This window comes from Sesamum indicum, linkage group LG1, assembly GCF_026168435.1.
Source record: "Sesamum indicum cultivar Baizhima isolate 11 linkage group LG1, ASM2616843v1, whole genome shotgun sequence".
Classification (NCBI taxonomy): Eukaryota; Viridiplantae; Streptophyta; class Magnoliopsida; order Lamiales; family Pedaliaceae; genus Sesamum; species Sesamum indicum.
The window spans coordinates 17,414,021-17,431,275 of NC_142657.1; the positions used below are offsets into that span (position 1 = coordinate 17,414,021).

General features: G+C 36.6%; 3 protein-coding genes and 1 non-coding gene across 4 annotated transcripts; 2 read left to right on the forward strand and 2 right to left on the reverse strand.

The window, feature by feature from the left end:
• Positions 1-194: 194 nt before the first annotated feature.
• On the reverse strand, positions 195-3,250 carry LOC105165675 (transcription factor SCREAM2). The gene is made up of 4 exons (XM_011084762.3): positions 2,007-3,250; positions 1,277-1,516; positions 738-908; positions 195-554 (listed from the first exon to the last, which is right to left on the reverse strand). The coding sequence occupies exons 1-4, from the start codon at positions 3,069-3,071 to the stop codon at positions 471-473; spliced, it is 1,560 nt and encodes a 519-aa protein (XP_011083064.1). The 5' UTR covers positions 3,072-3,250; the 3' UTR covers positions 195-470.
• A 4,335-nt stretch (positions 3,251-7,585) lies between these two features.
• Positions 7,586-13,629, forward strand: CLPC1 (CLPC homolog 1). Its single transcript, XM_020696622.2, has 10 exons — positions 7,586-7,818; positions 8,843-9,427; positions 9,745-9,860; positions 9,942-10,064; positions 10,145-10,330; positions 10,775-10,990; positions 11,372-11,589; positions 11,818-11,893; positions 11,967-12,056; positions 12,156-13,629. The coding sequence occupies exons 2-10, from the start codon at positions 8,860-8,862 to the stop codon at positions 13,335-13,337; spliced, it is 2,775 nt and encodes a 924-aa protein (XP_020552281.2). The 5' UTR covers positions 7,586-7,818; positions 8,843-8,859; the 3' UTR covers positions 13,338-13,629.
• Positions 13,630-14,340: 711 nt separating this feature from the next.
• TRNAD-GUC (transfer RNA aspartic acid (anticodon GUC)) lies at positions 14,341-14,412 on the forward strand. The gene has a single exon. It is a non-coding gene; the product is annotated as a tRNA-Asp (tRNA).
• Positions 14,413-14,830: 418 nt separating this feature from the next.
• Positions 14,831-17,183, reverse strand: LOC105165692 (acyl carrier protein 4, chloroplastic). The gene is made up of 4 exons (XM_011084786.3): positions 16,967-17,183; positions 15,837-15,929; positions 15,484-15,606; positions 14,831-15,081 (listed from the first exon to the last, which is right to left on the reverse strand). Exons 1-4 carry the CDS (start codon positions 17,039-17,041, stop codon positions 14,956-14,958), a joined length of 417 nt encoding a protein of 138 aa, XP_011083088.1. The 5' UTR covers positions 17,042-17,183; the 3' UTR covers positions 14,831-14,955.
• Positions 17,184-17,255: the final 72 nt, after the last annotated feature.

Sequence of the window (17,255 nt, forward strand, 5' to 3'; positions counted from 1 at the left end):
ATAAATATACATTTTTTGGGTATTTTATATTTTACATAATTGTTTGTGTTTCAGTTTGAAATATGAACATAATCATTAATATTATATTTGACTACTCTCTTCAGGATAAAAAAAATGTGGGGGCAGAAGAAGAAGATTGAGAGAGAGGAGTAAAGGTATTTGAAAGGAAAAAATGCGTATAAGCTAGGAAAACATAGTCAGAAAACAAACATATAGAATATAAAATTAAAATTCCGACGGGGTTTATCTAAACAAGTCAGTCAGCAGAGTTCTAACTTGTCGTTCTGGCTAAAAAGCTCAAATCTGTAAACAATCGAATAACTTGCCAAAATTCTGGGTAAGAAACTTGAATCTCTGTGATTGATCCATGCACGACAGAAAGAGAAACCGGCTATATGATCTACCAGGGGCCATCAAGATCTGGGGGTCTGTCTACGTTGAGCTCTTTGCATTGGACTGTTAACATGCATCTAAACCATCCCAGGAAAGCCGGCTGAGTCCAGAAGCACGGCCTTGATCTGATCGGGGTGGAGCTCATGTCCTTCCCGGCATTGCTGACAAAATCCCAACAACAAAGAAATAAAAATTAAAAGTTTGCTATGTTGGTAAAGTAATTTCTGCATTAAAAAGTTCAAGCTTCTATCTTCAACTGAAGGGATGGATGCACAAGTTCTTTGTGCGTGTGTCGTGTATGTCTAAGTGAGCGAGATTTGCAAGTAGAAAGCAAATATGGTTACCTCAGCTTGAAAAATGTCCATAGCGAACCCGTTGAAGCAGCTAATAACGGCTTGCTGAATGTCTAGCCCGAGGTTGTCGATAGCCCTCATCGTGGAGAGTAGAATGCCTGGGCTGCAGCAGCAGAACATATGGATGTTTACGCCTCTTCCTTCTCGTAGCCTGACCTCGACCTGTTCACATTTTCACATGAGTCATCAGCTCTAATATCTTCGTAAACAAAATTAAATAAAACAAGACCACATAGTACGGGGAATTGTCAAGAAAACGAGTGTAAAAATGATAAAGATAGAATCTCTCCTTTTACGTCCTTACATATGTTAAGTGACCATCTTATCTAAAAGTTTTAGTTGCTAGAAATATCTTTTAAGATGCTTCCCCATCTACTTTGTGGAGTCTTGCATATGAACAAAATGAAACTCTTTTTCTGTGGGAATTCTTGTTCAGCCTAGCTGGGATATTATGTTGAATAACCACATCATTTTAAAACTTAAGCCCATAGAGACGAAGATCATTTAATATTTAATATATTTGGCATTACCCTTGCTGGTTGTCCTGTGGGGCTTGACAAAGGACTCACAAATGCACGCGGGCTACTACGTTCTTCTTTGATACAGGCAGGAAGTCCGGAAGCCATAGGCGACAAGGGGTACAAGGAAGCAGCCGGAGTCAGTGACGAGCTACTAGGGGTCGACTCCAGTTCATTGTGGAGATCGTTTATCTTCTGCAGAAGTTCTTTTAGATAATCGATTGCATCCCCTAGTATAGAAGCCCTGTCCATCTACCAAACAAGCACACCAAAAACATTGCGCCAGTTAATGCAACCACAGTTAATGAACTAGAAACATGAACGAAACTGATACATCTTATTAACTGCTGACATAAGTGCATATTCAGTATCTCATTCAGTTCATCGGTGTAGAAATAAATTCCAAAACTTTTGAGTTATAAATAACAATATCTTGTGTTCCTTGTCTGCAGACCAAAATGCAGAAATCAGTTCATATATTCCATGTGAATGAATTAAATGCTATTTGTACAACATTAATACATATGCCTCTGTCAATCAAAATATGCCAATCAAACGATTTGCGACTCATTGATGAACAAACCAGCAAACTGCATGCAATGAAGGGGAAGTGAAATACAAACACCCAAATCAAGAAATGGAACAGAATGGCTTATGAGAGCTACGCCCACGGCTAAAACATGTTGAAAACGGAATCATAATCCACAAGAAACTTGCTGGTGCAGAGTTTCATATTTCATACCTTGCTGATCTTGGGCACAACCGACCTCAACATGTAGAGCCTATCATTTAGCTTCTTCCTCCGGCGCCTCTCCGCCATCAAATTCTTGGCCGGTGGCCCTTTCTTCTTGCCCTTCTGATCCCCGCCTGTGATGGAGCTATTACCGCCGTTCTTATCACTCTCTTCCAACTTATTGGCAGAACTATTCTCAAACACTTGATCCTCAGAATCATAGTTCAGATTAGTCCCATCAATACTGATGTCCTCAAGATCATCCACACTACTCGCTTTTCTCTTCTTTTCATTCACCTCTCCAATAGCTCCACTGCTCGGAGATTTTAGACTCATCTGATTAACTAAGTTCAAAGACCCCAAATTGCTGCCAAGATTTCTCCTAAGGGCAGCCCTCTTTTGAAAGAGAGTTGGCTGTGCTCCAACTGAAGCAAAATTGTCAAGTGGCTTAAGAATCTTGGGCTTATTAAACAACAAAGAACTCCCACCACTACTTTGAGGCAATTGAAGGAAACTATTAGCCCCAAATTGAGGATTATTAGGGCACAAATTCAAAGTACCCAATAGATATTGAGCCCCCAAATCACTCAAACCACCACCACCACCGCCACCAACCAAAATCCCACCCCCCCTATTTTCAAGAATCCCATTCTCACAGCCCAAATCAATAGTTCCCTCAAAAGGGTAGTTGGGGATTGTTTGGCTTAACGATTTTTGTGGCAAGAAATAGCTCACCTGATGATGAGATGGATCAAGATTGTTGAAAACTGAAGCTGATGCTGCAGAACAGGACGCAGAAGAATCCACTGCCTGCAAAAGCAGCTGGTTATTGTTACCACCAGACTCATTCAAGAATGAGATGACATGCTGGCCGCCATGCATGGCGCCCCCGCCCCCGGCTGCGGCGTTGGTTGTGTACCAATCGTCATCTTCAGCTTCAAGCATGGAATTGAATGTACAAAGCGCACCCATTTCCATGTCTTCATTGTTCTCAAAACCACCATGATTATTGCTTTTAGCCCATGAAGCAATTTCCTCCTCCCCGCTTCCTTCAATCCAAACCATGCTGTTCATCCTTCCTTAACTTCTCCCACAAGAAAATTGAGAAAAGAATCAAACTTCTGCACTCAAGAAAATCCAGTGGGGCTGAAGTAAACCAAGAAACAGGGTTTCTGATCAAGAAAGAAAGACACACACTGAGAGAGAAAGACAGCCCTCTTTATTTGAGCTAGGAAACGCGACAAATACACATAAATACTACAAGCTTCCACCTAGCTCGGTTATATATGTGTCATCATCACATAGGGACTAGGAATACACACACATTCACATATACATGTGTGTACTTATATATATATATATTGTGTCTGTATGTATAGATAGCATGGGAGGGATTGCATGAACAATCATGATTCTTGGAAGTTTTGTGTAGGTACTGTTGATGGGCTTTTATGGGATACACACACACACACATTTATATATATATATATATATGTACATATATATATATATTGTTCAGGAAATTAAGCAGACATGATTGCTGGTTTTTGTCTGTAATTAAGAATGTAAAGCAATCATGATTAGCAATGCAGCTAATTATTATTTGAAGGAAAAACAAGGCAAAGAGTTTTTGAGATTTTTTAAACTGAAACCAGCACAAAAAATGCTTTAGTTCATGAGGATAAGTGTGATGCGGCCCTACCCTTTCCTCATTTCTTCACTTTATTATGGGGATGTTTGTAAGAATTTTTACTTTTTAAAAATATTAAATTAAAGTGAAAGGATGATTAAGAAATAAAATTTGTGATATTGAATGGATCTGTTTGCTTAAAAAAAATGTTATGTTGTCAACTTATTTATATATAAGATCATAAAACTATAGCTTAATTAATTAAGTCTTCGCTGAAAAAAAAAAAAGAACAGAAAAAGACGAGAATATTAGTGGGAAAAAAAAACGACGATATTAACATTGTCACGTATAATATATACTAAGTAATAAGAATTATTATTCTGTTGCTGCAATAAATTTTACAATTTTAATAGTGACAATAGAGTTGAAATAGATGTTACAATAGAGTTTTCATTTATATATAGGAAATGAGTTGATGAATTGAGCAGTGGGCAAAGTTGCGTTTCAAAGCATGCATGGTGGCGTACGTTGGATGATTTGAACTACCAGAAAATTTGTATTGATTGATGGTCTCACCCTCACGAGAAACCCGGCTTCACTCTCTCTCAAACCAAAAACCAAACAATTTAATTTATAAAAAACAATATTCCAGAAATTTTACAGGTAAACAAACCTGTCATCACGTACTATGCCTTTAAATTCTACCATCTTGTCATTTTTTTTAAAGTGAAATTCTTATGCTTAAATCTGTCCATCCAAACACTGCACTAATTAATTTACAATTTGAATTCGAAAAATTATCACTCAAATAAGTATTTCTCATTTTTTTAAGAGGGTTATTACATAGAAATGTGATTTATTCTAAAAGTTGATTAAATAATAACCACCAAATATTCAGTATTTTTTTAAATAAACTTTCGTATTCCGAAGTCCATTTAGAATGCGTGGCCAAACAAGTCCTATTCTTGCATAAATAACCCCACGAAGTTATAATTTTTCTCGGGCGTGATTATTATTTTCTTTTAATGTAATAATTTATAATTTGAAATTATTATTTATATAATAATCTGACATGGCTAATCTTGTAATAAATCATTTTTATAAAAGAAAAAAAAATGAAGCAAATTAAATAATAAACCATATAATTATTAATGAAGACGAACATTTATGTGTAATAAATGGCTCTTCCCAACCAATTGCATGCATAAGAGGGATAGGAAATTAATAATGAAACATGGTACAATATGTGTAGTTTAGATTTTAAAAAAAAAATAAATTTAATACAATGAATACTTCCCCCTTCTTTTCTCGTGAATTATTAAATGTTGCTTATTTTTTCAAGAAAAAAAAAATCATATATTGATATGTTATAGTTACATTTCTTGAGATTTGATATAATTATAAATAATCCATCGTTGTTTGTGATATTACAAATACTCCTCTTAAATGAAAAATAATTATGTAGCACATAAACAATGAGGTATAAAATACTACTTTATATCATTGCTACTTTTTTTTTAAAAATAGAATGTTTGAAAACATGTAAATGAAAAAAATAAGGGTGGATAAAGTAAATAATCTTTAGAGGATATTAGTCCATAAAATATTTCTAAAAATTTTAAAAAGTATATAAAATTATCATTTATAATTCAAAAAGACATTTTGATCATTTCATCACAAAAAAAATGGGCAAAAATTTAAAGGAGATTTAACAGAATGTGCTTGTTTTTAGACCAATGTTAAAATAAAAAATATTAATATTTTTTTCTAAAAATAATAAGGTATTTGAAATTATACAAAATCTTGTTGGTGGTGGTTGTAATTTACCCTATGTTAAAAGAAATTAAAAGAGACAAATAAAGACAAATTCACAAAAATGTGATGATATATCTATATAAATTAAAATATCAATATTTACATTTCCTCTTAGTGAAAATATTATTATTTGATTAGTGTTAATAACTGTAATTTATAATTTAATTAGAATTGATTCGCCCCCCCCCCCCCCCCCACCCAAAAAAAAATTCAAAAGAAACTAATGGGCCGGCCCACTTTCCCAGAATCCCAGGCCTTGCCCTGCCTACACATAATGGGCTTTCTGATGAGCCAAAGCCCAAGCCTTCTTGACTTGGCCGCAGAGCAGATTCCTTTTTCCTCCAATTGAGGTTAGTAGGGCTGACCCGACCCGCTTAAAATAACAGAGTCAACTAAGGGTGATCATAAAATTTTATAAAACAACCAAATCAATAACACAATCAGCTGGACGCATTGAAGAGAGGTTTTTTGAGTGGTCGCAATCTGTTCCTTGGATTTGATGGGTGCCATCTAAAAGGGCCGTTTGGAGGTCTTCTTTTGGTTGCTGTGGGATTAGATGGCAATAATGGATTGTATCGCGTTGCTTATGCTGTGGTAGAGGCGGAGTGTAAAGAAAGTTAGATCTTTTTTTTTCACTTATCTTCTTGAGTGAAACTTCTCATACTCTTTTTCCTCCACCGCTCAAAAGATTGGCAAGGAGACAAAGATAAAATAGAAGAAGAGAGGTCGGTGAAAGTCGCACGAGGTCTAGTGCTATAAAATTCGGTAGATGTAACAGTGTTGGCCATAACAAGAGAACTTGTTAAAGAGCACCTGTCCAAAAAAAAGAAAAGAAAAGAAACTTGTAAAAGCGGTTAACCGCATGAAATTCTTTTATTACACAATTTAAGATCTATGTACTTTAATCTCGATTTGAACACTAATTGTCTTTTTCATTTAGGATGATAATTGTGACATTCCTTTGGCACAAAATTTAAAAGCAATTAAGAAAAGGGACTTAGAAGGTGGACCAACTTCTCAATCCTCTTCAACTTTTATTTATGCTCATCAACTACAAACTACTTATAAATAATCATAAATGAGAAAATATTAAAGTATTTATTCGAAATATAAAATATAAAATAGAATGAATTATGCAATAATTCCCCATCACATCAAGTACAGAAAATAGGGAAAGCAAAATGCAAGAGAAATTGGTGGTGGATGTGGAGAAGTAGGCTTTTGCCAATAATAATGCATAACAACAAAACTATAAAGGCCCCACAATTGCTTGATATTTTCATTTTCCTCCCCATTCTTTCCATCTTAACTTATGGCCCTACTTTTTCCAAGTCTCACTTTTTAGCCCTTACTCCTTTTTTTTTTTAAATATATATATATATATAATTAACAATTATTTCTTTTCAAATTCTTGGCTTAATACTCATATATCAAGCAATTTTTCTCACTATAAATTATAGAAAAATATTTACTATTATACAAACCGTTCATGTTTTCTTCTTCTCTATGTAATTTCGCATGTGCTACAATTTTATTTTATAGATTTGTTTTTCTTGTCGCTTTCTATAATTTTAATATAATATTTAAATTATTTTAAATATACATTTAAATATATCACACGTACTAGTTTAATTATATATGAATATTTAACACGTGGTTAGATAAATTGAAGGAGATAATTGGTGTACGTAATTTTTTTTAATTATCATGTATAATTATTTGAATTGATTTTATGTTTATGATGAAGAATGCTCGTTTGTTTTATTTATAATTTTTATTTTTAAATATTTTGAGATACCCCTATTTAACAATTGAAATGATTTTCATGTAATAGTTTTCTTTTTTCCCCTTTTTCATAATTCAAGAAACATCAAAACTATTTTCTTGCTTAGATATTCCCATGTTTAACTTCAAGCAGCACCCTTGGACAGCAGCCAATGAGAATTCACACAACAGGGGCAAAATAGGCAACAAGGGACAAAAATCTCAGCCATCAACTACTCGAATCCAACGGCTCTCATAAGTTTTCCAGTGATATTTCTCTCTGTATGACGGTGCAATGTGGTCAATGGACGTAGCGTATAGGGAAAAAGAAAGGTATATGTGAAGATAAAAATAAAAAAACAAATACGAAAAAAATATCGATGAAGAGAGAGTGAGAGAGGAAGCAATTATCATCCACATCTATCTATATCTCTCTTGTATATCTATATCTTTTGCCCCCTCGCTCTTGGAAATCCGACCGACCATCTTGGGGTCTCTTCTCTTTTCTCTCTGTAAAACTCCAGAGACCCTTTTGCTGTTCTCTTTATCTTTTTTGTATTCGCCTTTTTCTTGATTTATTGTATCCCGGACCTTCTTTTATTATCTGTTCAGGTGAGGTGTTCTTGTACTTGACCCGATTTATCGACTTGGGTTTCAATTTTGAGTTACGGGTTTTGTGTTAATTTGAGGAATTTGGGCTTTTGTTTGGAAAAAATCTGGTCTTTTTTTAGTAGCTCTGGGGAGATTTTATAATTTGAAGTTGTTGTTATTGGTTTTTGAATTCAATTATGTGTAATCTTAATTGTTTTCTGTTTACTTATGCTACGGTGACGGGATGTTAGCTATTACGATGGAGCTGTGTGTGGATTGTGTACTTCTAGTGTTAGTTATTGTAGTTGTGGGCATTATTAAACATTTTTTAATCTCTTGTGTATTGAACGTGGATAATGTCTTGATTTCATTTGAAAGCATTTGGGTCCAAGCGCACTTTGTTCTTGCCCAAAAGTTTCTGGTGGGATGTGGTTGTTGGTTGATATGTTGACTTTTTGCAAAATAAATTGGATGATAATGGTTCAAGTGAATTTTGTTGATTATATGTGTACTTTCCAAAATATAAATTGCATGGTAATGCTTGAAGTTGCGAAGTTCAAGTGCGTATCATAGAATCTTCTCACCCACCGGATCATGTGTTAAATCATTTTGGCATGTATTAGGATAGGAACACTGTGTTATCATCTTTGCATGAATTAGACGATTGATTTATGGAATATGGAAGTTAGATCATCTGGTTCTGAGGGGAACTTTTATAGCATATATCCCTTCCGATTACACACTTTTCTGTTGTTCTATGGGGAAGAATTTGATTAATATGAAGTTTCTGGTTGGTTATCTTATTGTTTAACTTTTGAATGATTTTTGTCATTTCCTGTTCTGAAGATGCAAAGTAGATAAATTAGCAGAATAGTTAATCATACCTGTATACAAGCTTTACGTGTAATCAGAATAAATTAGCACATTGTTTTTACTATTGCCTTTCCATGGGTTTTTATGCACCAAGTGTGGGTATTTCATATCTGGAATGTTACTATGAGCTGTTTTGCTCCCAGCTATCTGATTGATATGTCAACCTATGCAGACCCTTCATAGGAGGATATGGCGCGTGCCTTAGTTCAATCTACCAATTTGCCATCTTCAGTTGGTTTTGTAAATAATGGACAGTTCGAGGGATCTAACAAAACAAAAAAGGCGTCAACAATGCTCTGCAATTCATGGTCGGCTCCCGTAAGGATGAGAAGTTTCTCAGGACTGCGTGGAGCTAATGCTTTGGATGTAATGGTGCAGAGAAGTGGCCAGACACTCCAATCAAAGGTAGCTGCAACCAACTCTGGCAAGCGAGGAAGAAAACTAAGAATGGCACCACGAGCCATGTTTGAGCGGTTCACTGAAAAAGCAATAAAAGTCATTATGCTTGCACAAGAGGAGGCAAGACGGCTTGGCCATAATTTTGTTGGAACTGAGCAGATCCTGCTGGGGCTTATTGGCGAGGGCACTGGCATTGCTGCTAAGGTCCTCAAGTCCATGGGTATAAATCTCAAAGATGCCCGAGTAGAGGTGGAGAAAATAATTGGACGTGGTAGTGGATTTGTTGCCGTGGAGATACCTTTTACTCCTCGTGCAAAACGTGTTTTAGAACTCTCACTAGAGGAAGCCCGTCAGCTTGGTAAATTGTTTTACAGTTTCTTCTTGTGGGTTCTTTTTCAAGATTATGTTATTAAAATTGCCTTGGTGACTTACTGGTGGATTTACTTCTTTTTTCTTGGTTGCTGATTGGGATTTGACTGAATCACTAGTTTCTACGTCTTAGTTTTATTTTATTTATTTTCTCACAGCCTCTCTTCATGCCTATAACTGTAGAAACAACACTGGAAGATGTTGTTTTCACTTCAATTTTGGATTGTGAAAAAGATGCATTCTTTGTATGGCCTTGTGTAGTTTGGTTTATCTGAGTTTAGATGTTGGCAATTCCTGTTGCTTCAGGTCACAATTACATAGGTTCGGAGCACTTGCTGCTGGGATTGCTGCGTGAGGGTGAAGGTGTGGCAGCACGTGTCCTTGAGAATTTAGGTGCTGACCCCAGTAATATTCGAACTCAGGTCAGTATCACTATCTCTATATCTTCTGTTTACGTATTTTATTATTACTCTCTGACCGAGGGAAGTCTGTTGGGCAAGTAGGTTATTAGAATGGTGGGTGAGAGTGCAGAGGCTGTTGGTGCTGGTGTTGGAGGTGGAACCTCAGGTAACAAGATGCCTACATTAGAGGAGTATGGTACCAATTTGACCAAGCTAGCAGAGGAGGTAAATTTCTCAACTCCTATTTCTGATGTTAAGTTATTACTGAGATCTGATCCAAGCTGGTCATCTTTATATTTTTTTAGGGTAAGCTAGACCCTGTTGTTGGGAGGCAGGACCAGATTGAACGTGTCACTCAAATTTTGGGACGACGCACTAAAAATAATCCTTGTCTGATTGGAGAACCTGGTGTGGGGAAAACAGCCATTGCAGAGGGTCTTGCTCAGAGAATAGCCAATGGGGATGTTCCAGAGACGATTGAGGGGAAAAAGGTTAGCTAGTAATGACAGCCTTTATGACTAGAGAGATTGGAAATGCTTGACTGGTAGCTAATTTATTCCTTCAGAACATGTGGAGTGCAGAATTATTAACCTAGAAAGAGGTCAGATGTGGAGATATCTACATAACTGAAACTAGGATTTGTGTATAACATATGTTGGAGTTAGGCTGAACATTTTGAAGAATAAGAACCATATATACTTGCTGATACTAATTGTTCTTTTCTGTAAGTGGTTCAGTAAAGCTGATTTAGAAAATAGACAACATATGCGAGCATGTGTAGTTGGTCTTTTGCTTTTTAATCGTTTGTCATTTTTATGTTTCAAGTTGAATGCTGCTGTTACACTGGCATTGCCATCTTCGTATAGCAGATTGCTGCTCAGTTTTTCTGCTGAGGCTTTTCGTCAGTTGTAAATGTTTCTTTTGGATTATTTCAGGTTATAACTTTGGATATGGGTCTTCTCGTTGCTGGAACAAAGTATCGTGGTGAATTTGAAGAAAGATTGAAGAAGCTGATGGAGGAAATTAAGCAAAGTGATGAAATTATACTCTTCATTGATGAGGTGCACACATTGATTGGAGCAGGAGCTGCAGAAGGGGCAATTGACGCTGCAAACATCTTGAAGCCTGCTTTAGCTCGGGGTGAACTACAGGTTAGCTAAAGATATATAAGCCGTGAAATGTGAATAGGTGCATTGTGTTACATCATCTGCTAATCACACTTTTAAAATATTGATAAGACATAGAATCTGAAGCAAAGTAACACAATCTTTTGCCTCTGTGATGTCTGTCAACCTCATCTTCCTCGTCTCTGTTCTCTTTTCCACGTTCCCAGTGATACACCCAAGCTTTGCCTCACCAAAATCATAGCAGAGTTTCTCAAAATGGTTGTAGCTTCAAGATTTAATTCTAATCTGGTTATTATGCAATTGCATTTATAGGAGATGCCTTGTTATACCCATATCTTTAAGATGTCATTTCACTGTTCTGTAATTTTTCATGTCTGTGGTATTCTGAATATGATGTACTTGCAGTGTATTGGGGCAACCACACTGGATGAGTACCGAAAGCACATTGAGAAGGATCCAGCACTGGAAAGAAGGTTTCAACCTGTTAAGGTCCCTGAACCCACTGTGGATGAAACTATTCAGATTCTTAAAGGGCTTCGAGAACGATATGAGATTCACCACAAGCTTCGTTACACTGATGAAGCCCTAGTTGCCGCTGCACAGTTGTCCTATCAGTACATTAGGTAACTAGTTCTGCAATGATTTATCCGTACATGTTCCTACTTGGTCCTACAGTAAAAAGATGGCTTATAGGCTTGTTTTAGTTTGTAGTTTTTAAGGCCCTAGGTAATTGTTTTTTTTAGGTGTAATCTTCCTGCTATTCATGGATGTCATTAGTCTTTTGCGAGCCTACATATAGACACACTGAGCATCAACATGTTGCCCCGTAATACTATTTTGCAATGTTTCAGTGATCGTTTCTTGCCCGATAAAGCAATTGACTTGATTGATGAAGCTGGGTCCCGAGTTCGACTTCGTCATGCACAGGTAGGTTCATCTCTTAGAACTGGACGCAGTCATTTTCCGGTGATATCTATAATGGTGCGTATGTCCTTTACAGCTCCCTGAGGAAGCCAGAGAACTTGAGAAAGAGCTCAGGCAGATAACAAAGGAGAAGAATGAAGCCGTTCGAAGTCAAGACTTTGAGAAGGTTAGCAACATCTTCATGAATTATGATAATTATGCCAATGTGATGGTCTTAGCTAGTTTAAATTTGAGACTAACTGTAATGATTTTAATAAATTTGTAGGCTGGGGAACTACGTGATAGAGAAATGGATCTTAAGGCACAGATATCTGCTCTTATAGACAAAAACAAGGAGATGACCAAGGCAGAAAGTGAAGCAGGGGATGGAGGTCCCCTTGTCACAGAAGTCGACATTCAGCATATCGTTTCTTCTTGGACGGGCATTCCAGTGGAGAAGGTGTCGACTGATGAATCCGATCGTCTCCTCAAGATGGAGGAGACTCTTCACAGGAGGGTCATTGGGCAGGATGAAGCCGTCAAAGCCATTAGTCGTGCTATCCGACGTGCCCGTGTTGGGCTTAAGAATCCCAACCGGCCTATTGCTAGCTTCATCTTTTCTGGTCCAACTGGTGTGGGGAAATCAGAACTAGCAAAAGCACTGGCTGCATACTACTTTGGATCTGAAGAAGCCATGATCCGACTCGATATGAGTGAGTTCATGGAGAGACACACTGTTTCGAAGCTAATTGGATCACCTCCAGGTTATGTTGGTTATACTGAAGGCGGACAGCTGACTGAGGCCGTCCGACGACGTCCTTATACTGTTGTTCTTTTCGATGAGATTGAGAAGGCCCATCCTGATGTCTTCAACATGATGCTTCAAATTCTGGAAGATGGAAGGTTGACAGACAGCAAAGGTAGAACAGTGGACTTCAAGAACACACTTCTGATCATGACATCAAATGTCGGAAGTAGTGTGATCGAGAAGGGAGGCCGTCGTATAGGTTTTGACCTGGATTATGACGAGAAGGACAGCAGTTATAACCGGATCAAGAGCTTGGTGACGGAGGAGCTGAAACAGTATTTCAGGCCCGAGTTCTTGAATAGATTGGACGAGATGATTGTATTCCGGCAGCTCACCAAGCTGGAGGTGAAGGAGATAGCAGACATTATGCTCAAAGAGGTCTTTGAGAGACTGAAATCGAAGGATATTGAACTCCAGGTGACGGAAAGGTTCAGAGACAGAGTTGTTGAAGAAGGATATAATCCGAGCTACGGAGCCAGACCACTCAGACGAGCTATCATGAGACTCTTGGAGGATAGCATGGCTGAGAAGATGCTTGCCCGTGAAATCAAGGAAGGCGATTCAGTCATTGTCGATGTTGATTCTGACGGCAACGTGATAGTTCTGAATGGCAGCAGCGGTGCTCCTCCAGAACCGTCCCCTGAACCAGTGGTGGTGTAGATCTGTGTAGCCGTTTGTTTCAAAGTGACGGCAATGTCGTTTGTGCGTTTGTGCCTTTTAACCCGGCTGCGAAATCTCCCTCTCCAAACGCCCAGTCAAGATTTACGGGTTCCGTCACGAACACATTGCCACTGGATTATATAATCTACACTGGAAACTATATATGCACATTGTAGTCTGTTATTAGGGAGGAATTATTACACTTGCAGAAACTTGTGTTAATGTAATGGTAAGTCGGTGGTGTTTTATTCTTGTTTCATTTATTTGGTGGAGATAAAATGTTTTTCAGAAATGGCTTATAGTTTGTGTATTTGGCGATTATGTCAGTAACCTGACATTTACAACAGAAGGGTAAAACTATATGAACATCTCATCTCCATTTCCAGTTTACTTCTTACCTGACTCTTCTTCAAACATAGAAGGGAACTAGCACGATTTCCAGAGAATACGCATTGCTGCCATTCTTGGGGCAACTGAAATACAAGCATTAGTACGTTTTCGGAACGGCAGGTCGTATTGTTGAGGATAGCGTAGGGCATTGCCGTATCAAACGCCATCTTCTTCTGCCGGCGACAAGGGATGTGATCCTTGTCGGCGTGGAGGCTGATAGTGTCAGTCCCGACAACATCGGATGAGAACCAAAGGGTAAGAGAGCCTCCGTTGTGGCATCATCAACGGCTAGTCGTAGTATAGTGGTGAGTATTCCCGCCTGTCACGCGGGCGACCCGGGTTCGATCCCCGGCAACGGCGTTCTTTTTTTCTTGATTTAATAGCTTTTTGCTATTGTGATTTAAAGAAATAATAATTAAAAGTGTTTTCCTTTTGTTTTCCGTCTCAAATTTGACATTATATTTTTTACGCTTTTCCCTTTAAAACATATTAAATTATCTTTTTCCAAATTTTAAATCCGAAACAATTACTTTTACAATTTTGCCACAGTTTCCTGATGGGTTGGACATTTTCAAGAAAATACTAAATATAAATATCAATTTGTCAACAAGAAGTCGTTGTAGTATAGTGGTGAGTATTCCCGCCTGTCACGCGGGTGACCCGGGTTCGATCCCCGGCAACGGCGTTTTCATTTTCCTCTCTCTCTCTCTCCTACTTGGTTTCTTTCTGCAATTTCACATTTATAAATAAGAAAATTGGAACAGAATCATCCCTCATTCCTCATCAAAGAAAAACAGACAACCTTGTAATCCATACTTGGTTGAGGTAAACTAGTCCATAACAACACCATTCATTTATTTGACAAAAAGAACTTCTATTTTATAAGCTTCCAAGCTCATATCAACCTCCATTATCACAAATCTGCTTTAAAAGATCAACATATTCCTATGCTTCTGCTTCATTACATTAAACATAAATTCATTACCACAAACATGTTAAAATTCGAACACGCATTTTACTCAAAAATTCTCAAAAGTATTTTTCCTGAATCAATTAAATGCATAAGCAAACTTCATCAAAGAAAAAAAATTCCAAGCACCGGATAAATGAATATTTCATCTAATAAATAAACCTATTTAAGGTTTTTCTAGGAAAAAATAAAATAAAATCACACTATCCTCACATTATAAAGCTCAAATGCCTAATTTTTCTTTACGCCAATCTAAAATTAATTTTTTTTCTCAACGAGTTTTTCGATCAAATCAGCTGCTTCTTGAATAGTAGTTATGTTCTCGGAGTTCTCTTCTTCCACATTGATGTTGAATTCTTCCTCCAGCCCCATGACTATCTCTACCTGCACCATCAATCACATCACAAGCTTATTAGTTCTGATGCAGCCCAACTCAGCCTAACGCTTTATTCTACCGCACTTAACATATGCATATTTTATCATTTATAGGTAGTATGAATTTTATACGCTCACGTGTATATATAAAGTACAATACAAAATGCAACATCAATTTATAATAAAAGATTGTATTAGTCTTTTCAAGGAATCATGAGGTTGATTTTTTTTTTCTTTCTAAGATAAATGGGAAATTGTCGGGATTCCATTGAAGAGTTAAAAAAATATTAATGTATTGCGTATCGAATATTGTAATAGTATGTTGGATAATTTCAAATCAATGTATTTTGTTTTAAAAAGAAAAAGAAAACTAAAAAAAGGATTAAGAAAGAGTCGAGGTATCGGTCTTACAGTGTCAAGGGAATCAGCGCCAAGTTCAGAGAATTTAGTCTGAGGGGTGAGTTGAGTCTCGGGAGACAGAGCCAACTGCTTCCTCACTATTTCACTCACTTTCTCCACTGTCTCTGCCTTTGCCTGCGAATGGACACTCAAACATTCAATCAAACGTGAACAAAAGGTGAAACAATGATGTTCAAGACAAATATGTATGAGGTCTTGCAGATGTTACATCTGGTCCGATAGTTAAATGATCGACACATACCTTATTTTTGTAAAAATTAGGGATATGTGACTATCATTCGTACAGTTGTAGTACTGAAAACATCGAATATAGCATGAATTTAAGTTATGTATGCATAACTTACGGCACAAATTTGGAGACGAGACGTTCTGGAAGAAGGGAAATTTCTGGTTTTCGTCCAGCCTAATGACACCACTACTAAACCCTTGCTGATTTTCTGCATCATCAAGCAGTTCAGATTTTCTATTGCATTTTATGTATATATATGCCACGTGTATAAAGTTCGTATCATTTTTATATTTCTCATTGTAGTTGTATTTATAATTTTATAAATTATTTACTAATAGCATGCATACATATATGTATATGTGCATATGCATACTTATATATATATATATATATCTCATGTATAAAATTTATAGAATAGCCTTCTCGTATTCTAAAACTATAATGAATTACGTCTCACAACGTACGTATCATATCATGTCCATGCATCATAATCTAACATCATCAGACATACTGATACTCATCTGACACGGGAACACTATTAGTAAGTATGATTAAGAGTTAAAACAGCTCATCGCAGCATATTTCACTTTGAGGGGAAAAAAAAAAGAAAGAAACAAAGAAGAGAACTAATTATCGCCTAATTAACATCATTAAATCTCAAGAAAATAAATTAGCTTTTGACAAGCATGCATGCATGCTCCAAGATAACAATCCAACTGAACAGATAAAAAAGAAATAAAAACAAAAATTATTTAAAAATAAAGGATTAAATGCATTTTTTGGTCCTGTAATTCAGGTTATTTGGCATTTTCATCCTTTAATTTTTTAGAGTAGCATTTCGAATCATGCATCTTTTCATTTTTCGAGATTTTAGTCCCTTTTTTCCCTCAAAAGTTCACCTCCACTATCGAGAAGGGTAAACTCCAACAAATAAAAGAATTGAAATTGCGAAAATTAAAAAGATGCAAGACCAAAATATTATCTTAAAAAATTAAAGAATAAAAATGCATACAAAAATGAGCTAATAGGAAAGTTGGTGTCAAGTGAAATGCACATACATTTTTCCGAGGTTGAACTCCAGCCGAAAAATGACTGAAATCTTGAAAATTAAAAAAATATAGGACCAAAATACTACTCTAAAAAATTATTAGACAAAGACAATAAACGTGTAAGTTATGGGACGAAAAATATATTTAAGCTAGACATAAATATAGGCATAGAGAGAAACATACGTAGAATCGTTACCTGGTTGTGGATCCGGACAGGGAGTCCAATCGATGTCCTAAAACTAAGACAAGTAGCTGACGATACAGAAGCCATCTAAAGCCAAATTAATGAACAAATTAGCTTGAGCAGTAGTGGTGTCTGAAGACTTGTAGATGATGAGCAGGATGGAACTAAAAGGGGTTTATGTTTATGTTTGTTGGGAAGTAAAAAGGGCAAATGCAGGCAGCAATGAGTCTATGTTGTCTGAATAAGTCAAGAATCAGGAAAGGCCACATACATGTGGTGAATATTCACTCTATCAACTGCA